Genomic DNA, 25,631 nt, shown 5'->3' on the forward strand with positions numbered 1-25,631 from the left:
AGATCTACTAGATATTAATTAAATTATAAATATATCAATTCATGTGAAATATGACTGAAAAATTTAATTTTTTCTGAAAAGGTGGTGTCTATTTATTTGTGACCACGTGTGTATGCTGTGTTTTTACAGGTGAATATAGAGTTTGGTTGTTTACATGATATATTATTTTCTCCACTTTAGTTAGTTGAAGGAGATGCAAAAATATAATTAAGTAATTGCAGTATGATTGTGGCAATTGGATATATCAGTAATTATCATGAGCAGCAGCCTATACAATCAACTGAGTTTAATTATTAAATAGTAATTTAGTTCCCTTCTTATAACTGAATACTAATTTTTGTAATTAGGATAAAGATTCTTAATTAATATTTAGTTATAAAACAAAGACCAGTTAATTAATATTTAGATATAAAACAAAAATTAGTTAATTAATATTTAGATATAAAACAAAAATTAGTTAATTAATATTTAGATATAAAACAAAAATTAGTTAATAATTAGTGTTTAGTTATCAAACAAAAATTAGTTAATAATTAATGTTTAGTTATAAAACAAAAATTATATAATAATTAATGCATACAGTTAGATGATTGTATGGGCTACTAACCATGACAATAAAAAAGATTATATTGTATGTTTATGGAACATTAATTTAAAAGATGAATAGTTCTTTAACATAAAACACTATCATCAGTGTGAGTTCTGTTTTGTGTTTGTTTTATTAACCAGTGATTAATAAGGTATTTTAGTTCAGTTTCTTCTAAACAAAGACCTCTTATTTAAAAAAGTTTTTACTGTTATAAGTCTTTGACAGCCTTTATTTTGCCTTTAAATGTAACAGAAGTACAATAATGACTGGTGGATTGGAAGGCTTGTTAAGGAAGGATGTGATGTTGGCTTTATCCCAAGTCCTGTTAAATTAGAAAATCTTAGGATACAGCAGTCACAGTCCCGCACGGGTAAACTTTATACTAGGTCTGTAGCTTAGAAAATTATCATTGCATGCTTTTCTTGTGAAAGAGTGTGGCTATAAAATTATTTATCTAATTAAAAAAATTTTATGTGTCCAAAAAGAACTAAGCTAGAATAAAGGGTGAGCCACATAAAGATGTAAAAAAAAGAAGTCAAGTTATATATAAAGGTAAACCCTTCTATAATTTATAAGAAGAACATTGGGGAAACTTAACTGTCTTTTTATATTCATGTTACTGTTTGTTCAAGTTGCAATAAAACAAGGAGGCCAATTTTTCCCTAATTTTTTTTCTTGTTTAATTTACCCATTTTTACATTCCTCTTTACAGGGTTTGCTTTTTAATTTTATATAACGTGGCTCTTTGTGTTATTTAAAATTCTTATAATTCTGACTTTTTTATTCTGTCTTGGCTGCTTTTGTACATGTAAAGTGTTTTGATTGGATATTGCTTTTTTGTTTTAATTATTATTTTATAATTAATTAAAAATAACATTCCAGTTGTAGTGGGCTTCAAACCCCAGCTGTCAAAGTAAACTATCAACCCAGATGCAGCATCTTAGACCATCATGCTTATTCTTTCATTTCAGATTTTCAATATACCTGTAGGCCCTTCAGTTCTCAACTTTAAGCTAGAGGTGTGGAGACAAAAATTCACCATTAAAATTATCAAAGAAATATTCATCAAGAATATTAATATATATATATATATATATATGCTATAAATTAGACTTTTAGAGAAAAAGATCACCTGTAAACACAACAGTAATAATTTATTAACTTTGCAATGTTTCGAGCAAATGCTGTTTTTCAAGCCAGAAATAAGTTGTCAGTTAATGACAATTACAGGAACATCTGAAATGAAACAATACACAAAACAGAATGTTATGCAACATAGAACTACAAGAATTAAACAATATAGTAAAAACAATATACGCTATAGTTGTCAAACTCTAGTTCAGATTAGTATCTTTAGGTGGAATTTTGTTAGGTACTGGACCTATTTTCTTTACTATATGTTTTGTCTCTTCAACAAGGAGAGGAAGAAGAATAACAATAATTTTACTGCTTTTTCTATCTAAAACAGATATGAAGTTACTCTGTTTATAGTGATATATAAAAGTGCTTAAATCTGTTGAGAAACATAAGAATAGTGGCATTACAATTTGGTGGAACAGTTATGACAACACCCCAAATCTGACCAACAGTTTGGTCTTGTACATAGAGTCATGGCAGTGCCACTCTATCCTTCTATCTTAGCTGGAGTTACTATTTTGCCTATAGATTATGGACAAAATTAATCTGACTTGTTAAACTGATATGAATTTTAATTTACCAGCAGAAATGCCGGGCAGGTATAACTGCTAGTTCCTGCGGAAAGCTAATGGGCCTGCAGACTTTTCTGGAATCGTCTGTCAGTTCTACAACTATGTAATCATACTTGACATCCAATATTGTTCACCATTCATGAGAAAAAGGATTTTATTTAAATTTTAGTTTAAAAATTAGTTATCATCACAGCATTACATCACAGAGTAGATTTAATTGAAATATTTCTTTGTAGACACAGTCATCAATCAAAGTGCCTTGCTTTTCTGTTGCAGTGCTAATGAGATTTTCACTATAGAAAAACAAATAATTTCTTTAAAGTTTGTTTTCTGATTGTTTTATATTTGAAACTTACTCCTTTTTGTGGAAGTATCAGTTGGTTTATTTATAAGCAAATGGACAATCAGTAACAGCTATGCTGATGTAACTTTGTACATGTAATCTTGTGTAATGCAAAGAACATTTGGTTCCAAAATCTCTATAAATAGTAGTATTACTGTCTGTGGTATGTCCATGTAACTATTTCACAGGGTGTGGATGGATCTTCACCAAAATTGACATGGAGGTTTATTACATACAAATTTTCAGTTTTGCATTTTGTTGTTTATATGGGCATTTTTTACTACTACTTTGCCCCCTGTTGTTGGATATTCACCAAATTTGTCATGAAGGTTTGTTGGGGCATGTAGAGAGATACATACAAAATTGCGGTTTCACATTTTGTGGTTCGCAGTTTTTATGGGCATTTTTTACATTTACATATAAAGGAAGCAACTTTTCATGTTCTAAGATAACCTTTCGTTAATCATGAATTTACATAATTTCCATCCAGGGGACGGGTACTTCAGCTAGTATTAAATATAAAGCTAATTTTAATTCATAAAAAAATTACATAATGTGTGATACATGAACATTGAAGTAGTTGAGTATTTCAGTCAACTAAGATAAAGTATGCAGGTATAACTTATGTGTAAGTGAAACCCCTAAAATAACTTTGATAAGTTAAGTGAATAAAAAGAAAAATTAACAGTGGGTGACATAGAAATAAATTGCTGAAAACATTTTAAACTGTATTTTTACTCTTTAATTTGTTATTATTTTTCTTTATTCTTGTTATTTTTTAATAAAATACCTCACTTTCCTCTTTGTTTTATTTAAAAGTTGTATAATATTAAGTTAAAGATATAATTTTCAAAGAATTTTGTAAATCGATGTTTAAAATTCTGTGCATGCAATTTTCAGATTCTATACATCTACTTTTGTTCTAAGCTTTATGATTTAATGGATAGTGCTAGCTGAAAATCTCATTCTCCAGAAATAAATCTATAATAAAAGTTTTTATTGATTTACAGCCTATTTATTTCAGTTTAAGAGCGATGCTTTTGTTTCTTGTTTAATGAATCATATAGTATGTAATAGTATAGTAGACTGACTCATTATTTTAGTAAGTAAGACTCTTCTTGATATGTTTCACTTTTCAAAAATTACTAAAGAAGACACAAGAAAATATGGTATTGAGTAATGATTTGTTAAGATTATTGAGAAAGCATGGTAGCAGTGTTGTAGATTTAGTTGTTAAAAGTGCCTTGCTGGCAATTTCTAGTGGGTTAACTCATTACTTCATTTGTGAACTTGTTAGTTCACTTGTCTAGTTGTATGCAATGGGTCTTGAGTTTAATTTGATGCAGGAAAATAAAATCAAAATGAGATTATTCCAGAAAACTGGCACTCAATGTGGGACCAGAAAATGTAGCTTGTTCATAAGAGGAGAACATTGTGGTAGTTTGAGCTGTTAAAAACATTTCTATATAACATAGAAATTTCTCATGTCACTTAGAGCATAATCTTTATATGAAAGTTAAAGGTATTCTTTTACAGACAATAATGTTTCAAATGTTATTTTATCATTGTTAACTGTCCACTAAATCACAGGGATTCAAAATACAGAAAGATGTGCTGCTACCAGTTCATTTCTCAAGAATGTTTCAAATATTATTACATCATTGTTAACTATCCACTAAATCACAGGGATTCAAAATACAGAAAGATGTGCTGCTACCAGTTCATTTCTCAAGAATGTTTCAAATGTTATTATATCATTGTTAACTATCCACTAAATCACAGGGATTCAAAATACAGAAAGATGTACAGAAAGTTCATTTCTCAAAAATGTTTCAAATGTTATTATATCAGTGTTAACTATCCACTAAATCACAGGGATTCAAAATACAGAAAGATGTGCTGCTACCAGTTCATTTCTCAATAATCTAATTATGTTCAAAATTTATTAGTGTTTTCTTCATCAAATTTAATGAAGAAAAGGTATTCAAAGACTTGATATGTGATTAGTCTTGTTGAGCCAGGCTGTTGATAGGAATTAGTATTCTTTGAAGTCTATATACATTAAAGTGGGCCAAAATTAAAGATAGATCAAGCCTTTTCAGAATACTCGTAACTTTAAATATTGAAGAAAATATCAATAAAGATAACACATATAGTGTTGAATAGTGCTCATTATCTACAAATCACAAATATCTAGTTTTATATTACAACATTTTTCTTTGAAAAGATTATTCCTTTTTTCATAAAATACACCACAAACAACAAACTATTGTGTTAATGTTTTAGAAAATAAATAACATTTAAATGCACACAAAATTCCTAAAAGCTAATTAGACTTGCATGATCAAAGAAAAATATACTAACCATAATAATTTAGTGAGTATTTGTACTTACTTTTATCCTAAAGCTACTATTATTCTTGTTTTTCTTAGATGTGTTATTGTTTGTTAAATTTTTTTAAAGCAAAGCAACTTCATTGGGAAACATGGGTGGTTTAGTCAACGATGTACTCGCTAATACCAAGCCCTCAAACTCTCGGGGTTCTACACCTCCTACTCCAGGTGCGAAAATTATGTCTCTCTAGTTTTTATTTGTATTTGTTGTAAGTGTTCATGTGTTGTTGTTTTTTATAAGCTCATATGTTTGGTTTATAATCACAAATAAAGAATTTATTGCCACTGTTGCTTTAATGTACTATAACAGAACAATATTAGTTTGAGAGAATCATTAAGTCAAATATGTGGGCCTTGGGTATGAATTTTTCATTATCTCTGTTCAAGTTGTAAAAATGGCTTAAAGGGATAAAGGACTCTTACAAGATGTTTTCTTTTTCTGCCTCAACAATTTTTTTTGATAATTTCTTTTAAAACAGAAATTTTCTTGGTGACACAGCACATATAATACATTGTGTAGCCACTGAGTCAATGTTACAAGCTTATGGGAATTAGCCATTCTAAGACTATATTTAGTTTAAATGCTTTTATTCAAACCTGAATTCATGAAAAAGACGGGAATTTAACATTTAGTTGTAGATAAAAGTTTTTCTTGGAAAGATTTGGCTACTTGTGTAGGGATTTTTATATAGTTTTATGTATTCATCCCTACCTTGTTTCTGTACTTTTTGGCATTCTTTTTTTTTTTGATTTTTTTATTACTTTGTATTTATATTTTTGTACTAGAAACCAATATATATTTTTTCAAATGAAGCAACTGGAAGAACTAAAGAAAAGTTAATTTAAAATCATTTACAAAGTTTTGAAAACTCAAAATATGCTTTCAAAATAATTTACCTCATTAGTTTTTATTTTAGGGAAAAATTGCACAAAGCTTATATGTTCAACAGTGGTATCATAATGACTTTTATAAAACAGATTTTTTACACCTTACTGATGTGTATGTGTGTGCTGGGAGGTTTTAGTCTTTGTAACTACATAATAATCTAAACTCTATGACCATAAATTGTGATAATTTCAGTTCAGTTTTAATAAATGATTAGTCTCTCAAACACATCCATAGTGCTTATTTTAAACCAGTTCTTATGTTAGATACTACAAGTTAATTACTTTTATGGAGAAATATTAAATCTATTTAAGTCCTCATTAGAAGTTAATTTGTTTACACTTCATGATACTGTACTGTAGTTGAACTGACAGTTATTATGCACTTTGGTAGTTTGATTATTTTAAAGTTGAACTGACAGTTATTATGTACTTTGGTAGTTTACTTATTTTAGAGTTGAACTGACATTTATTATGTACTTTGGTTGTTTAATTATTTTAGAGTTGAACTGACAGTTATTATGTACTTTGGTAGTTTACTTATTTTAAAGTTGAACTGACAGTTATTATGTACTTTGGTAGTTTACTTATTTTAGAGTTGAACTGACAGTTATTATGTACTTTGGTAGTTTACTTATTTTAGATACTCAGTAGTGCTGTATCATATCACATACTTATGTTATCTCATGTTTTATACAGCTTATAGATATTGAAACACTATTTTATTCAAGTTATGTTATATTCAGAAACCTGGTAAGTGTGTTTTATCTGGTTCTATTTGTGTATTAATAGCAGTAAAATACAAACTTTTGGTTTGGGTTTTAAGAGTTAAAAACTGAATCTCTCTATAGGGTTTGAAGTCGATCAGAACGGGCTAGATACTAATCTTGGTGAAGATGGTGAAAGTGTCAACAACAGTAAACTGAGCAAGCCTAACATCACCACACCTTCAGCTAAAGAAAAGAAAAAGCCTTTCTTTAAGAAGGTTTGAATGGAATTTTCACAAAAACTATACAGATTTCTAATAAAACTAAGTTTATAAGTAAATTAAAAGAATCATTTTGATACCTACTCTCTAACTTTATTTAAAGAAACATCATTAATTACTCTAACTGAAAAGTTTTGTTTCCTTAGCATACAAAAGTAAGGGTAAGTACAATACATGTATATATTTGAGTGGTACTAACTGTATTAACTTTATCATTTCTGTCTTTGAATTTAAAAGTAGACTTGACTTTATAAGATTTTGTATTTTAGGTTCAAGGATAAAGTTGTCATTATGCTTGTAATTCAGTAGAAATTTTCAGTCTAATAACATGTTTTTATTTGTGTGTTTAGATTAAGTTGTGTTACTTTCTGTGTGCCTGTTTTAGGTACCAAACAGAAATATCTTTAGTTAAATAACTGTGGAATATACCAAATGTGACGGGGGGAGAGATGAAAGAGGAAGAGAGAAAGTGTAAGATGTGTAAAAGCCAGAGATGATAATACATAAATGGAATTATAAGAGAATGGATGAAAAAAACATGCAGATTAATTAAACAGAATTTATAGAAATGTTGTTAAACTGGAATATGTTTGGATATTGAAAATACTAAAATAAGAAACAAATAGTGAATATATTATATTCTATAGAAATTTATAGGAAATTAGGAAAACTGATAATGAGTTAAATTGTGTAAATAATCTATAGATTTTATGTTCAAATTGTATTTAGTTAATTAATATAATTATTGAGAAAAAAAAGAAGAAAAATTGTTAAGAGTTATTGTAAATGGCAACCTCCTTTCCAAATTATGGACTTGAAGTGTAAAGAATAAATAAATTTGAATTTTAAGTAATAGCAGAAAAAAAGCTAACATTAGTTAGTCAGATATTTAGCTCCATGATTTTCACAAGACATCAAACTTCCTTTTGGCCAAAGAACGATACTAACTTCTTGATTAAAACATAGCTGACAATAATATTAACCTACCAGTACTATTCATTATGTTTATAGAGAACATTATGCTTTAGTCCAGTTGTAAATGAAATGTCTAATTTTAACATTTTATTTTTTAAACCAGAGAAATTATACCTGTCAAAATTACTATTACTTAAGTTTCAAAACACACATTTGAAGCTATTTAACTTGAGTAATTATAACAGTAAACATTTGTGCATATTAAAATATGTATATATATATACACACACACACACACTTTTTTAGTGTTGAACCTTTTGTGCTAGATTAACATTATATACTAACAATCTACTTTCTGCTACTGAAATTTCTAGGAATGATTACAAATTTAATATTTACCTTATAGTCTGAGAATATTCCTCCATATGACGTAGTGCCTTCAATGCGACCAGTAGTTCTTGTGGGCCCTTCCCTTAAAGGCTATGAGGTCACAGACATGATGCAGAAAGCTCTTTTTGACTATCTGAAGCACAAGTTTGAAGGAAGGTAGATCAGTCTGTACATTTGTACTAATATGGTACTTTACAAAATTGTTTGAATTGCGACATGCATTGTTTAATCATGTATATGTAGAAGATAGGTCAAAATATTGTAGTTACAGAAAGAGAATGGTTTCTGAAGGGCAGTAACATAGCTTATAAGTAAGCATGGGAATTAATACGTTTTTAATTTTAGTTGTTATTAAACACTTGAAAAACATTCTTATTTGTCAAATATTGCAATGTTAATAATATAATAAGTCGTAAACAACACACTTTGAAGCTAGAATAAATCGGTTATTTTTTATCCCTTTATTACATAAATATTTCTCCTCCTGTTATGTTTAATTGTACTCAAGGAAAAATAATGAAACAAAGTAATTATAATTAATTATTTTCATCACTAAAATCAGTACTTAGCTTGTCCCCCAATGGAACAGTGGTAAGTCTGTGGACTTACAGTGCTAAAATTCAGGTTTCAAATCCCCATGGTGGACACAGTAGATAGCCTAATATGTCTTTGCTCTAAAACAAACACACAAACAAAGTACTAAACCACTTCAACTTTTTATCTTTTGATGATTTAGTTATGTAAATGAAAAACAAAAAACAAAACATGCTATTTAAAATAAAATTACTTTTTTGGTACAATATTATATTAGGTATTGCATGACCTGTTTAAATTTTCAAGGTGTAATATAATATTTCAACTGCATTAAGTACAAAACTTCTAAGGCAGATGTAGTCCACAGAAGTATCCAATTAGGTACAGTCCTCTGCTTAAACAAGTACATAAATTGAACAACTTTCTGCTAAAAGTGGCAATAAATGTTTTGTAAAATACTAGTTTATGAATTGAGATTAACAAATGAATAATTTTAGAACAGAATCCCCTTTTTAAAGTACATTGTAAAATAGAATATTCATGTTTTATACTGTCTATTTAGTACTCCAAGCCATTTTGTTAATTAGTGGAACAACAAAAAGTAAATTTGAGTAAGGCTTTCCATTGTTTTCTGGTTATATGCAAAAAACACTGTCACAAAATTAAATTTTTTTTCTATCATTCCCAGTTGATTTATAGTGTATATTGTTTTAAAGAATGTAAAGTTTTAAATTATAATTTATGCTATCTGGTTATATATAAAAAGAAAGTAAAATGTTTTTAAATGTCTTATAAAAGTCTGAATATTAAATGGTGATTTTCTTCAGAATAATCATCACTAGAGTGACTGCTGACATATCACTAGCCAAGCGGTCCCTTTTAAACAACCCAAGTAAAAGAGCAATCATGGAGAGAGCGAATAATCGGTCTTCGTGCTTAGGTGATTTTTTTTGTTCACACTTATGTAAACATATATTTTATTTTGAAATAAAAATAATTTTACAACAAATACTAAATTTATGTATTGATATTGTTCTTTCAACTTTCAGTGTATACAAATTGAATAATCTTTAGTATAATTACTAATTAAAAAATACAATGAATAGTGATAGGAAATTATAAATTATAAAACATTCAATTTAAAATAGAATCAAAAAGTTATTTGAATAAAGCAAGAGAGAATGAATTTGAATTTCTATTGAGGCTCAGATTTCCATTCATAATTTGTAGACTTTTATCAACAGTTCGTGATCATTATGTCACAACAAAACATCATTACACCCTGTTTCCTTAAAATAATTTTCAATTCTTACTTATGGACATAATGATCACAAACTGTTCATAAAAGAAAGTCTACAAATTATGAATGGAAATCTGAGCCTCAATAGAAATTAAAATTCGTTCCCCCTTGTTTTATTCAAACAACACTATTCAGAGTATGCAGTTTGTAAGAAAGCTAGAAATATTGAAGATGTAATATTTAATATAATTACAGTAGCCTTGAAGTGGAATTAATTTATTTAAAATTTTATAATAAACATATCAATGCCACTACTGTATTTCTTGGTATATCTAGAATCCCCTAGTTCACACCCATAACTACTGATTTACTTTCATGTTTGACAAAGATTCTGTTTCAGATAATATGAAATATTTTATGTATATTGTGATAATAATCATAATGTGTGTATGCTGAAATGATGAAAATCAATAATAATAAAAAAAAGAACCATGAGATGCATAAAAACACATTACATTAAATCAGAAAAACCCGTGGACATTTTGCAAAATTTGTCCACAGATATAATCGCAGTTCTTTTTTGTTTTGGGAGATTAATTTCAAACTCACATTGGATCAACAAATGGGTTAGTTGAATCAAGCACTGACATTCTAATATTACATGTCACATGGTTACTAATGTGAACAAACTTAATTTTCTTATTGGTTGGAGAAAGATCACTAGTCACTTTAAATTATTTTTATTTCATTGAGACTGTAGAAAATGTATATTAATTTATGTTTTTTTTTTCTTTAACAGCTGAGGTACAAGCAGAAATAGAAAGAATTTTTGAGCTTGCCAGAACATTACAGTTAGTGGTGCTTGACTGTGACACAGTAAACCACCCTTCTCAACTAGGAAAAACATCGTTAGCTCCCATTGTCGTTTATGTAAAAATATCGTCACCTAAGGTAATTTGTGTATGTGTGGTTGTATCCTACTATGCTAAAAATACGTATATGACTTGTTGTTGCTTTTTTCAAGTTTTATTATACAAACAATGCCAACACGTGCAACTATAAAGAAAAAAAGAACAAGTCAGAGTTATTAAGAAAATCTGACTAGTTAATACTTTACATTAAAACAAGTTTATTAATTATTTTATTCTATAAGTAACTTCATAATAAAATCAAATGAGAGACTAAAAAACATAATTTGAAAACTGTGGACACATTAATTTAAAATACTTGTGTACTCTTAGCTCTTATTAACCAAAATGTGTTTATTTAATGCCATGTTTTATTTGTTGAATTAAGTTGTGAAAGAATGAATTACTTTTATGAATTCAAAAATAGAAAAACGTTTAAGAACTGTATAGTATTACTAACAAAGGTACCCATACCATGGGCAACATTTATTTCCTTGGGCTCATGGGAATTATGTTTATGTACACCATTTGCTATGCATGTCTATTGAATACAGATGATCGTAGTTCAGGAAGTAGGAACCTGGCTATGGCACATAAACCATATGTCTGAAGTATCTTTACTGCTTCTCACAACTTGTGACACATGAACCATATGTTGAAATACCCATACTAATCCTTACAACTTGTAGCACATCAACTTTACATCTGAAGTACACATGCTACTCCTCACAACTTGTGACACGTGAAACATGTCTGAAGTACATATACTACTCCTTGCAACTTGTGGCATGTGAACTGTATGTCTGAAGTACTCATACTATTCTTCACAACATGTGACACACAAAACATAAACTCTTCACAACTTGCGGCACATGAACCGTATGTCTGAAGCACTTGTACTCACAATTTAGGATGTTAAGACACCAGACAGACAACCCTGTTGTATACATTAAAATTTAAGAATAGCTAAAAGGTTTTGCTGCTATTTGATTAGTTTTTGATTGTTTTTCTGCCAAGGGGTTTTATCTTAACTATTTAAAGGTGAAAACAAAATAAATTACATGTAGTTAAAAATTAGTTTGTGTATTGTTTCAATGCCAAGGTAACTTTTGAAAGAGTGTTAATTACTTTCTGTTAGATTTTGCTTTCTAGTGATGTAATATTATTTATTAATACTAGGTGTTACAGCGATTGATAAAGTCTCGAGGGAAATCCCAGAGTCGTAATCTTAATGTACAGATGGTGGCAGCGGATAAATTATCACAGTGTCCTCATGTAAGTATTCATGGTAAATGCTGCTTCTTTAAAACATTTTTAGTAGCGATACTGCAATGCACTTCTACATTTATGGATCTTTAATTAATTTTTGGGCTGGTACTTGACACTTTGTTAAGAATTGTTATGATTACTAAATCCTGCAGTTAATTGAATTGGCTCATTAGCTTAAAAAAGTAAAATAATTATGCTAATCTGTTGATTAAGGAAATCACTAGTTTGTAACAGCATGATCTTCAGTTTATGTTCTCATACCAGGGGTTCTTCTGTAGGCTAGTAATACCATCTGTGCACTATATTAACTAATACAAAATGTATTAAAGTCTCAAATAAATTGTGATTGGCTCAGTGTGAAATAGAATTTTCTTCCTTCTGTCCATAAGTCTAGTGACTGGCATTTTGGATCTTATAAAGATACAATCAGCTGTAAAGAAATTAATTTGAACATTAGTGATTTTCCTTTCATAATTTTTCCTTTAGTTTTAGTCAATAAAAAGTCTGCTAAAACTTTAAAAGGCAGCTTGAGATAGTGAACGTGTATGGGCCTATTTAAAAATAAAACATTATATAATAAAACTATCTAGAAGAATGTGATTTTAAATGAATGTTTTTCATTAGTCGATTAGTAACAAATCAGAGCACGATTTGCAGGTTTGTAACTATTGCTATCAGATTTACAGACCAACATTGGAGAAGCACTTGTAAAACATTCAAGTTTGCTTTAGAAAATCACAATGACTGCACAGCAGTGATGAACCAAGTATTTTCAGAGTATACCAAAAGTATGAAACTTGTGTTGTATGTTTCAGTGAAAAAATTACACTGGTATTTCAAATATGATACTATACTTCAAACTTCTAGTTTGTGCCAAGAAAAGATCTAAGTTATTTACTTTCAACTTATTCCACCCCTGTGCATGACTTTTTGTTATCCAAAATGACTATGCATCTTCATGTGATTATGGCCATCTATAATCATTCTGATAGGCAAACCACTGTGTATCATGTGGTTTACCTCTATCTGCCCTTTACCTTTGTAACTTATTACCTGAAATAGTCTTTTTTTTTTCTTGTTTCTTTATACGTGCTAATTGTGTCTCCTTTTTTTGTGAAATAAGATGGTTAGAACTTGTGTTTTTTTTTCAAGGTATTATTACTTATGCACAGCAAAGGACCATATGGACATTCAAAGCTGTCATTACACACCTACCCTTGAGAAAAGTAAAATTTCGAACCCTCCCTTTGTTTTTACGGAAATTATTGATTCATGTTTTAAACTCCTGTGGAGTGCTGGCCTCCATTTCTGATGATGACAACTCATTTCATAAATCAGTTGCCCTTTTATAAAAATAAAAATGCTTTAACTGGAGACTTGCCTGTCTTTTTTCAAGTCTTCAGTGTATCCTCTTGTTTTGTTTCCTTAAAATAAAGCGCAAAGAAATTGGAGGCCATTATCCACTGATCTTCAAGATAATCTTTAACTTCAATAAAGTAATTTTTTACCAATTTTTGTTTTTGCAAGAGAAAACAAGTTGAGAGATTTTAAGCCATCCTTGCAAAATAACTTTTCCATCCTAGAAAGTATTCTGTTTGCTCACTTCTAATCAAACCCTTTCCATTGAGTCACTATCCCTATAAAGATAAGGAAACTAAGACAGTACACAGTACTCCAGGTAAGGCCTAACTGCTGGTTTGCACAGAGAGATAATTACCTCTTTTGACATGTTGATAAATACCCCCTAAACTTTATTAGCTTTGTCACTAGTAAAAGATAACTTAGTAAGTTATCCAACACTCAAGATTCTTTTCGTCAATCACACTATTTAGTGGGTTCCCTTTTGATTACTCAAATGTATTACCTTACGCATACTGTAAATAAATGGCATTTGTCAAATATTTGTTGAAGTTTCCAATTAATTGATCCAACTCATTGTGTAATACCTCATTACAGCTAGAAATACTAAAAAGTTTAATGTCATCAGCAAACTTTACTAATTTATTCATTATTCTTCCATCAATACTGTCAATATAAGTAAGAAAAAGCAAAGGCCTAAGCACTGACCCCTGAGACCCCTGCAGTAACAAGAGTTTAATTTGACTGGACTGTATTAAAAACAACCTTTTGCTTTCAAACTGTCCAACCATCCTGCAATCCAATTAATTAGCCTTTCCCCTACACATACAGATGTGATTTTCTTAGCTAATCTTGTGCATGGCATCTTATCAAAAGCTTTTTCAAAATCTAAATATACCAAGTTCACACTCTTTCTATCATTCAGGTAACAAGGTAACATCCTTGAAAAGAACTAACATTAGTAAGACGAGACTTTCCTTTGGTGAAATCCAGTTGGATTTCTTTTATAATATTTTAATAAATGCTTTTGTAAAGTTTCTTTTATGAGACATGATAGTATTTTTACCACTACAGAAATAAGATTAACTGGTCTATAATTTCCAAGGTAATTCTTATCACCCCATTTAAAAATAGGAGTAACATAACCAATACTCTATTCTTCAGACACCTGCTCACTGCTTATTGACCTACCATAAATGAAAGAGAGAGGCTTATGTTTGATCTTTGACCTTCTTAAAACCCTGGTGAAATTTCAGTCTGGCTTCTAAGGGTTGCTTCTCTCAGTTGCAGTTTTGAAGTGCTTTTTGCTTGCCAACCTTTTTTTTTGCAGGGGGAGGGGGGTGCTATTATATCATCACCAAGTAACATTCACTCTATTAAGTGTAATTAGTATCATTAGCTAGTAGTCAAGTTATCCTTAGATCTTGAGTGGGGTGAAGAGAAATATACCTTTCTGAATATCCTGATTACATTTGGCTTTGGGTCAAATGGTTCATAGCATAGTCTGGCTCTGGTGCTTTATGTATTTTTAATCCCACATTTTTTCTACTTAACCTCAAGTACATTTCCAATACTTACCATAGAATGTTCAGAGTCAGAAATATAGTTAATGTCTTCTCTTGTAGAAACAGAAGATAAAAACAATTATTTTAATATTTCAGCTATCTTGTAGTCTTAATATTTTCATTCTCTTCTTTTTCCTTGTTGAAATTTTCTGTGACTAAAAATCACAAACTTTCTAAATCTCCTTCTTAGAATTTACACCAAGATGTTAATATTCCTCAATCTTATAGATTTAATTTTTTATCTTTCTGCTGGTAGATGTTTGCTTAAAAGATAACAGATCTTTAACTTCCTCGTACGTTCCTTGTGCTTTTACCTTGTTGAATTTGGTGAGGTTCCTCAAGTTTGTTTTTCTGACTTTCTAGATGAGGCTAGTTTTGTGGAGAGTGATAAGACTTTTACTTGTAATTCAATGGACTCTGCCCATGCACATTTGGTTAATGGATTATGTATACAATAACTAGTTCCTGCCTAAATGGAACATGAAGAATCCCAGTACTACAGACTTAACAAATTTAAAAGTCCTTAACAAATTTCTTTTTAGAGATAGGCTGTTTTTATTAAATAAGTTGTTTTCATCTTACAAATTTTACAGCATTAATAAAACCATCCTTAAGTAGTCATACAAGTAACACATAATACACTGGGTATATTATGCCATTTGAAATATTTGTGTAGGAAAGAATTGAAAGATATTAAAACAAAAATTAACAGTTTGTTTATTTTGGTAAAGCCTGGTAGTTCAAAGAACCAATTTTGGTGAGTTTTTCTTTTATTTCATATAGTTACTTATCAAAAATAACAATAATAATTATATAGAATAATAAATTATTAGTAATTTAGTTTTAATTCATAATAAAATAAATATACATCACTAAGCTTATGATGTGTAGTACAGCAAGGCACGGGTCCTTGACAGGCAGTATCTCCACAAAACACGTAGAATATGACAAGTGACAGTTAAGGAAAACCCAAATAAAGCAAAACATGGATGACAATGTATAATATTAGCAATTTGGAGATACCTACAAGTTTTCAAAAAAAAATTAGTTAAAATATATTGAAATATAGAATGTTTCCTTGACAGCAATTAGAACATATAAGGGTTTCCAAGAGAAGGATGTTATTTTATGCATGAATCTTTGTAGAAATAGTTGATCTTGCACCAGAGAATGACTAAATACATCCTAATAATTTATAATTTAATAGATATGATATCTGAGTAATATATTATGAAACTTTCTTTTATGTCGAGTAATGAACAAGGTGCTAGGGGTAGAAAAGAATACAGACTGAAGGTAGAGATGAGCCTGCATAGCTTGATAGAATTGGATTAATAATTTAGTATTGTATAGAAAACATGGGCTTTCGGATCATGATATGCTCTTCCTATTTACATGTGAATTATTTTGTGCTACTATAGCTGAGTACAGGTGATTTGTCGGTGCTTTTCATTGTGTCTAAATCTAAAGTTCATACCAAAATAAAATTAATATGAGTACTTTTAGTAAAGTTTTTTTGTAGTAGCAGTTTTTATTTCATGCAATAAGCAACATTACCCAAGAACAAAATGAAACACTTGACATCTGAGTGCTGTGACACTGTAATGGAATATCACTGTCAGTGGCATTCGTGTCTATTCCGGTTACCGTAGCCTTTACGGGTATAATTGTATATTGTGAATGCATAGGAATAATGCAAATATAAATGTTTTATTAGCATGTTTGATTTCATGCATAAATAATCTGTTGATCTTGTGAATGAACAAAACTTACTTAAACCTGAAGATATTTATGTGAAGTGATCTGTCTTAAGTATATGGTCAAGTTAATTCAAAGATTTCAATATTTGTGGTATAGATAAATTTGATAATTAACATTTTAAAAGCATATGTAAAAATAATACAATGTACTCTGGTTCAATGGATGCTTTCGTTAAAATGTCCAGTTGTCTTACGAATAACAGAAATATGAGTTTACTGCAGTGTGTGGTTAGCAAATGAAGTTTTTGTAAATTTTTATGCATGTTTGCATCAGAAAATGTTGCTTTAATAAATATATGAGAACTATGTGTTGAAGAATATTCCATTTTACAACAGTGAACATATTCCTTTCATGTATTAAAAGTGTAAGCACAATAATTGCAGTTTGTTTATCTATATAAATATAATAGTACTATCTGTTGTATGTCCATGTAAATACTTTTCAGGGTGTGGATGGATCTTCACCAAAATTGGTATGGAGATTCATTAGGTCTATGTGGGGTACATACAAATTTTCAGTTTTGCATTTTGAATAGGCGTTTTTGCATTTTTACTGATATCTTGCTCCCTATATATGGATATTCACCAAATTTGGTATGGATGTTCACTGGGTCTGGGGGGGATATGTATATAAAAATTTTAGTTTTGTGTTTTGCATTTTTTATGGGTGTTTTTCATTTTTTGACAATTAGATATAAGGGAAGCAACTTTCAAGTCCTAAGATAACCTTTCGTTAATCATGAATTTACATAACTTTCATCCATAGGAAGAGTATTCCAGCTAGTATTGTAATAATGTTTTTGCAATTTAAGTTAAAAGCAAAAAGTGTTATTCGTATGCACCACCATAAATAAATAGACTGCCTTTGTTGTGATAAAGTATCGATAATTCCAGAACGGCATGACTGATGATATTGTAACTTTACAGGATGATATTTAAATCAGCTGTGACTCTTAACATACATTCTGCTTTTATTTATTAAACAAATACATGAATAATGTTTTGCAATTTTACATTTTAATATAGGAAATTATACATTATAAGTATAGATCACATGTTCAGGAAAAGATCTGGAGGGAGAAGTCAGTGAATTTTATTCTGCCCAAGTTGTGGAAACCATGAATACAGGATAGTAAACAAAACATACAACAACACATTCCAAAAAACAATGTTTGAAACAAAGATAAGTAGGAAGAGTTAGGACTAAACTCGTTAAAATATCTGTTTCATTCTTTTTTAATAGTGAAAGGATTTTGATATTAAAATAGAAAAACAACATGCCACTGTATATGAATCAAAAGAAAGATATATTAATTTCAAATTAAAGAATAAGATTTAAAAAAGTACTTTTTTTTCTGATAGTTTCATTTGATAATGGGTTAAAGACTGATCTTGAATCTTCAAATGTTATCAGATTGCATGGCTGCCCCAAGTTTTTAACTTTACTGTGAGGGAACAGGTCTGCATGTCTTCTCTGACGTACATATTTGGATATCTTGCACTAATCTAATGTGTGTCTATACCTTTTCTCATTGAGTTTTATTATAGAACATCAGTTCTTCCCATACCTAGGGAATTTCAGGATAAATTTTAGTAGGGATGTTGTATATGTGGACATATTTGTATTAATAGTTTTCAGTTTCACATATAGGCTGTAATCCCCCAAATTTAAACAAAGATCTGTTTAGCCAGACAAGTATACATCCTAAAATTATAAATAGTATGCATTCATTATGAATACAAAATCACATTTAAAATCCCTTGTTTGGCAAAATATTTAAAGATGCATAATATAATTATTTCAATAGATAATCTCACGGGACTAAAATTAAAAATGTATACTTATGTAGTCCTTATTGTCTACTTTTTAGGAACTATTAACAAACAAATAGTGGTCTAATGACAATTTCTGTTTATGTGTTAGGTAGTAATTATCCATTGCAATGTATGTTTCAAATATCATTGATGCAAATGTGTGTAATTGTGAAAGTGTGTGATCATTGGTAGTTTTCCATCAGTAAAATGTATTGATAATTCTAAGCCTCTTTTGTGCTGGAAAAAAAAAGTATTTTTGTAACATTTAGTATCATGTGTTGAAAGATACATTTTTCTCATCTTGCAGGAAATGTTTGATGTCATACTTGATGAAAACCAGTTGGAAGAGGCATGTGAGCATCTCTACGAGTATCTTGAGGTTTACTGGCGAGCTACTCATCCACCAATAAAAAGCCCAACTTCTAACATCCATAGACCAATTCCATCACCTAAACCAACCCCCAGAATGGAAAACAGTGCTAGAAGTACTGGAATGATGCATCACAGGATACAGACTGACAGATTACAAACACAACCTTCAGAAGTAAGTTTCCTATTAACATTCATCAAAAACAAATAAAAATGATGTACTGTCTGATCTACAGTAGACTTTTTCTTACTTTTTTGCTCTTTGACATTGATGTTTATTTGGGTTATGGGAATCATCTTGGCAGGAAAGCATCTTAAAACTTTCATTACTGATAGTTGCTTTCTAATTGATGCATAGATTGTTGCAAGCTGTAGTATGGACTGATGACAGTTTTAATATGGGTTGATACAAATGATAATATGGGTTGTTACAAACTGTAATGTAGGCTGATTACAGTTTTAGTACAAGTTGTTGCAAACTTTAGTATGTACTGATGATGGCTTTATTATGAACTCTTGGAAGCTGTTGTATGGGCTGATTACAGCTGTATAGAAAGGTAGTTGCTGTATTTTGACTATTGCAGGTTCAATGACAGATTAATTATAGTTATAGTTTGTATTATTATAGACCATAGTACGGACTGTTTCAAGTGTTTGCTTGAAATGTTGCAAGTTCCACTATAAACGATGATAGTAGTAAAAGCTGCTTGAAAGAGAAATTATAAACAAGTGACAATTGTAAGATAAGCTGTTTCAAGTTCAGATATTGGCTGATTGTGGACTGCTGCAAGTTTCATCGATAACTGGTAAAAGTTGTAATCTGAACTGTTTGAAGCTGGAGTATAGACTTGTAATGTGTGTTATAGATTGCTTCATCTAACACTTTTGTAGTGGTTCTTTTATTTACGGTGTGTTGTTGATAACTATGTTGAGTTAGATATTGAGGTTGTCATCTTCATCATACCCGAATACTTTTTATACTCTGTTTTAGCTGTCTTCATCAGACCTAAAATTACAAGCTGAACATTACCATCATCTTCCATCGGGAAGCCACATTAATGATTCTCATGTCACTGGAGGCAGTTACCAGGATATTAGGGCCTCAAAGAACGAGATCACGCTAGGGAACGTGAATGGGCACGAGATCACGATCCTTATTACGAAGAGTATGACATGCATGATAGTATGTTGAGGCATAAGACAGAGTATGGTGAACAACTCGGTGAAGACTTGAGAGATTATAACCAACATAACCATGGTGACAGAGACTACAACTTTCCCCATTGAGAACAGAAGTACCCTGAACACACATTGAATGGGATCTAGATTTCACCATTGTAGTGAGACTCATAATGTGTCTTCACTGTTTTTAACCATTTCACTTGTAAGATTTCGCATGTTATTTTATTCTTTTTTCCAAGTACTTAATAACTGTGGAGAATGGTTGATCAGCTGAAGAAATTCGTCCAACTTCCTGAAGGTAGTGTATGGCAGTTGTCGTGAAATCTCATTATTTGTATAGGTAGAAATGTCAGCTGCAGTACGTAACTGAAGCCTAATACTTTGAACATAATACTGAATTTTAACGAGGCATCTGTGCATTCATAAATAAAAAAGGGGAGGAAGGTGTGAATTAAAATATCACTAATTTGATAAGAAATATCTCAACTAGTTTGACTAAAGTAAACAAATTATTTAATTTTTTTTTAAGACTAAACATAAATTACCTACTATAAAATATGTATATAGCAAATCTTGTTTTTCTTATTCTGGAGAAAACAGAATATCCAGGTTTTTTGTAACTTGTGTAAATTTAACCAGTGAAATTCATACAAAACAGTATTTTGTGTATTTGCTTGATATACTTAGTTGAAAGTAAGAGTTTAAAATCATTATATTACAGGTGCTTTGTTCATGTATTAACTATTAGGTAAATATCTCCACATAGTTTGTGGGGTTCAAAGTAAATGACTTCTTTCCCAAGCATCAAGCCACTCTAAAATTACTTGAATGGTTTATATCATATTCCTATTTCATATTTAATTGATTAATTAATAAAATAGGTGACTGTAGACTCCTATATAATTAATAAAATGAATACTTAATTGCAGAAAATAGAACAAAAAAGCAAGTATACAGTAACCTTGAAACTTGCTGTTTTATGGATTTCTTTTAACATCCAAGAGGAACTTGCTTGTGATGGGATAACAATTAACTGGATTAATCTTCAGTATGAAACATCTTTTGAGGTAGTTTGTTATCTTCTTAAATTTATGGTTATTATGTAAGATTCTCCCGAGGTTAAGTTGTCATGTTTCTTATGTTGATTGTTTTTATTATTCAGTTGGGAGTAAAGCTAGAATAATGTAAATATATTCCCAAAGCAGTCTCCCATGGAGATAAAGCAGCATAATGATGTATCACTTCACATAAGCTATTTTTTTCTAAAATAGAAAGATGGTATTTCTATAAAATGTAAATGTTTGTTTGAAGGTAGATAAATTCTTTTTATTGATAATAAATATTTAATTATTTAAAAGGAAGTATTAGAAAATTTTCTTAAAAAACAGAAGAACTGTATAATGCAATAGAGAAAGAGACTCTAAGATAAAATTCTTTAAATCATGAAGTTATTTTGAGCATTAAAGATAAAATTTTCAATTTGAAAGGCTTGGGTGTAAAGTCAATAAATGCCATTTATGAGCATCAGATGGCGCTAAAAGGTACTACATTTGCTTTGAAGAGGTCCTCTCACATTTTCTAATGTACCTGCAACACTATTCTAAAGAGATACATTTACTATTTTCACCCCCTCACTTTTATCAATTTGCTTATTTAAATTATTATAATGAGATTCTAGGAAAAATATTTTCTTACAAACAGTAATTGTCATTTTGTGCATCTTTATTTTAACTTCATATAAATAACACAAAACAAAGACTGTTTGGAGTAAATGTGTGTATTTTTGTTAACTTTTAGTCATGGGTATGAAACATGTGAAATTGTTGAGAAAAGTTTAGATTTAATGTAAAAAAATATAAACATGTAAGAAAAGGTGTGTTACTAAAAAATATTTTGAACTTGTGTGTCTTTGTTAGTGTTTGTTGGGGTTTCAAGGCATATTTAAGTTATAAGATGTAATTTTTGTGAATATTTATTGTCCTGGAGATATGTACACTTTAGAATCAATTATACAAAATGCTGGTTTGTAAGACTTTCAGGTTGTATATCATGCTAATGTAAAATGAGGAACTGGTGTGAAAGTATTACACTGTTATTTGTATTTCATTGAAAACTTGAACTAAGTAATCCTGTACACTCTTGAGTATGTTCTTGAATGTGAATAAGAATCAGACTTTTAAGGAAAATAATTTACATAATAGTTTAACGTGCTTGTTCACGACATTTATATGGAAAATAATATTTTGGGAATTTTTATCATTAAATAACTTTTGTAAGTTTAAGTATTAGATTAGCTACAGATAGTGCTGTATTATTGTTACTTGAAATTTGCTAAGCAGTAATAAGACTTGCACAGTGATTTACAGAAATCAATTAGATGTCATTAGGTTACAAAAATATATCATAAAAAATTTATACTTATGTAAGTTTATCATATGATGAACATCAGCCATGCAAGAAAGACGAGAACATAAACCAATAATCTTAAGAAGCACACGTAAAGAGACCCTCAGTGTTTAAAGTTTAGATTTAAACGGGAAATTACATTACAATAGTAACAATAAGCTAAATCATATATTTCTGTCTTAATAAAACCTTTTTTAACCTTTATTAGTGGTAAGTTTGAGAGTTTTTGTGGTGGGCAGAGACAGATAGCTCATCTCAACAACATATAAACTTTAGTTTTTAGGCCCCATGTGTTTCATATAGATGTCCATTATGTTCGAAAACATTTGATAGAAGAAAGTTTGTGCTATTTTACATATTTCTCCAACATCCTGTCTTTCCATTATAATTTTAACAGTAGTCTCTTTGATACTTGTTCTCTGCTATACTTTGAGTCAAATAAGGTCTTTAAATTTTTAAATCGGAAACAAAGACACATAAAATGTATTAGTTGTGTTTTAAAACTAATTCTTTAATATCTGACAAAAAATCAGTGATGTTGTATATCGGTGAGAATTCTGCTCACCAAACTGATGCTTTCAGTTCTGAGACACTTTTTGTATTGGGCCAAGTTATTTAAGACTGTTTTATGTTTCTTAATATACTTCCCAGATTAAATTTAAATATTTCAAATCATGCTAAATTGTGATTCACAGACTGTCAGAGAAAAGCTTAATAGATAATCAGTCCTTTGTCACATGTTTTCTTATCGTACATTCAAAATTTTCCATGTGAAACAAATAGTAAAGGAAAATCTAAGCTTTATTACATAAAATATTAACTGTGGAGATCCTGATGATTTCAATCTTACCCCTTTCTCTCTCATAGATTCATCATTATAAGATTACTTATTTTAACATAATTTCTTTGAGTTTCCTGTAACCATAGAATGGTAAATCGTTATTGACAAAAACGTTGATTTTGTTGCAGTTTTTAAGTTCAAATCAATTTAATAATGTTCTTCGTCATAACCACTACAGGAAAGTGAAAACGGCAACTTATAGTGACGCCCCCTGACTGAACTGGTTATTGTTCATGTACGTTCATTAAGGGTAAAAAAGCACACCGAAAAACTACATTTTTTGACACAATAAAAGGTAAAATTTTCATTAAAGGCTATAGCCGACTAGTTTCGGTAACACAATTACTGTCATCAGGGCTAGTGTCTACGGTGTTAGTCTATAAACACTAGCCCCTATGATGGTAACTGTATTACCGAACCTAGTCAGCTGTAACCTATAATATTGATTTTACCTTTAACTGAGCCAAAAAACGTTGTTTTTGTTTTGCTATCTTAATATGGTAACACAATGTGACCGAAAATAAATTAGAATTATTAAAAACGTTCTTAAACTTGACTTGTAGTCGAAATCGCCTTTCAAGTCTGTATTCATGTTAAATATAAATCTCTCGACGCCTTTACTAAAATAATTTATACTACTTATGTAACTTTCGATAACTGTACGTGCATCAACTTTAGCAGTGTATCCAATTGAAACACTATGGTGTATTTGTAGTTTATTCTTGGATGTTTAAAATGTTTTTGTAATGTCGTTGATATATCTCTTCATACTGTAACGCAGATAAACGGTTATGGAGAAATAATTTTAAGGACTTCACCACTAGTTTATTTCCTCTTCTTAAGTTTGAAAAAAGCTCGTGTTAAACATAAAGAAAATAGCAGATTGTATTCTAAGTTTTTCTTTCCCATAGTTTAAAGTTAATCAGAAACGTCGTGTTTATTTTTGCTTTTCTAAAGTTCCAGTTTTTGCTTCTTATTCGATGTACTGTTGTTTTAAAAAAAAATCAGTGCTAATACTAATGGTGTTAAGAAGAGTAATGCCCACCAATACTTTTATAGTATATTATAGTTAGAAATTAAATTAAATGGTGTTTAGAAGATGGTTAAGCCTTTTATTAGAATTTTAGCTGTGTGGTTTATATAATTATTGATATGTGATATAAACCCAAGATTTCTCTGTGATTTTTTTCTTCTCACAACTGACTCCAAATGAGAAAATCGTGATATTTGAATAAAAAATAAGACGATGTTACTAATTAAGATAATATTTTCTTTACAATTTCTATCGCTACAGTTTCCATGTTTTGTAATACTTGGAATTTAGGATAATAACTGTTGTCATGAAGATGATAAAAAAAATTGCCTAGTTTAAAAAAATAATTAAGTAACTTTATTACAGATGTTAAATTAAGTATAGGGTTAATTATCTCTATGAAATTTTTAGATGAGACTTTAACTAGCATATTTCTTATTGTTAATGATTAATTTTGAATGTTACAAATTAGGGTATAAATGCGAACCTACTTTTTTGTTAGTGTGAATGAAATTGTTTTTTGTGTAAATACTTTAATCATTACGGAGAGTTTCGTTCATAAAATTTCACTTTATGGTTATGCTTACATCTCATTATTACCTATGTAACATTTTAAGTAAAAAATATATTTAGAGTAATTGTGATAGAAATTTATTTAGATTACATTTAAGGGCCTCTATAGTGTTTTTATTTGGAATTTCAGACTTCGTGTTTCTTTGGAAACGCCATGCTTTTCTTAGGTAACCCCTGACGAAAAAATATATCTTAAAACGATATTCATAAATACCATTTTTGCAAACTATTAAATGGCTTTTAAAAAAATAAATAATTATCATATATGAACTTTTATGGAATTGTTTATACTTTGCGTAATTATTAATGTTTTTTAGCGACCCAACCCAAAATAACATTAAAGAATTTTATAAAAAGTAGGTCAAAGTTTTTCGATAAACGTGAAATAACCTTTTGCAGGATGATTGCTTATTTTTTATATTCAGTTCTCGTTTATTTTCTCTCTATTGTTGTAGTGGATTGGTGGTATATGGTAAAAAAACAAAACAACTTTCCATGGGATTTTCTTTGATTTTTATTTTACAGGTTTAAAACTGTACCGAAATTATTACGAACAAGAAACCCA

The 25,631-nt window shown here is 29.6% G+C and overlaps 1 protein-coding gene across 2 annotated transcripts in view; it reads left to right on the forward strand.

Moving 5' to 3' along the window:
* LOC106458888 (voltage-dependent L-type calcium channel subunit beta-2-like) overlaps nucleotides 1-21,522 on the forward strand; it is a 71,087-nt gene extending 49,565 nt beyond the window's left edge. Inside the window, exons 4-12 of one of the 2 annotated variants that reach the window (XM_013918451.2) lie at nucleotides 842-975; nucleotides 5,105-5,202; nucleotides 6,771-6,904; nucleotides 8,229-8,368; nucleotides 9,574-9,686; nucleotides 10,786-10,937; nucleotides 12,074-12,169; nucleotides 18,970-19,206; nucleotides 20,023-21,522. In XM_013918451.2, the coding sequence (XP_013773905.1) occupies nucleotides 842-975; nucleotides 5,105-5,202; nucleotides 6,771-6,904; nucleotides 8,229-8,368; nucleotides 9,574-9,686; nucleotides 10,786-10,937; nucleotides 12,074-12,169; nucleotides 18,970-19,206; nucleotides 20,023-20,223 (1,305 nt within the window). In that variant the 3' untranslated portion in view covers nucleotides 20,224-21,522. The remainder of the gene's footprint in view (nucleotides 1-841; nucleotides 976-5,104; nucleotides 5,203-6,770; nucleotides 6,905-8,228; nucleotides 8,369-9,573; nucleotides 9,687-10,785; nucleotides 10,938-12,073; nucleotides 12,170-18,969; nucleotides 19,207-20,022) is intronic. The other variant, XM_022385300.1, reaches the window with a different exon arrangement.
* Nucleotides 21,523-25,631: the final 4,109 nt, after the last annotated feature.

The sequence above is a fragment of the Limulus polyphemus genome, unplaced genomic scaffold, assembly GCF_000517525.1.
Source record: "Limulus polyphemus unplaced genomic scaffold, Limulus_polyphemus-2.1.2 Scaffold24, whole genome shotgun sequence".
Taxonomy (NCBI): Eukaryota; Metazoa; Arthropoda; class Merostomata; order Xiphosura; family Limulidae; genus Limulus; species Limulus polyphemus.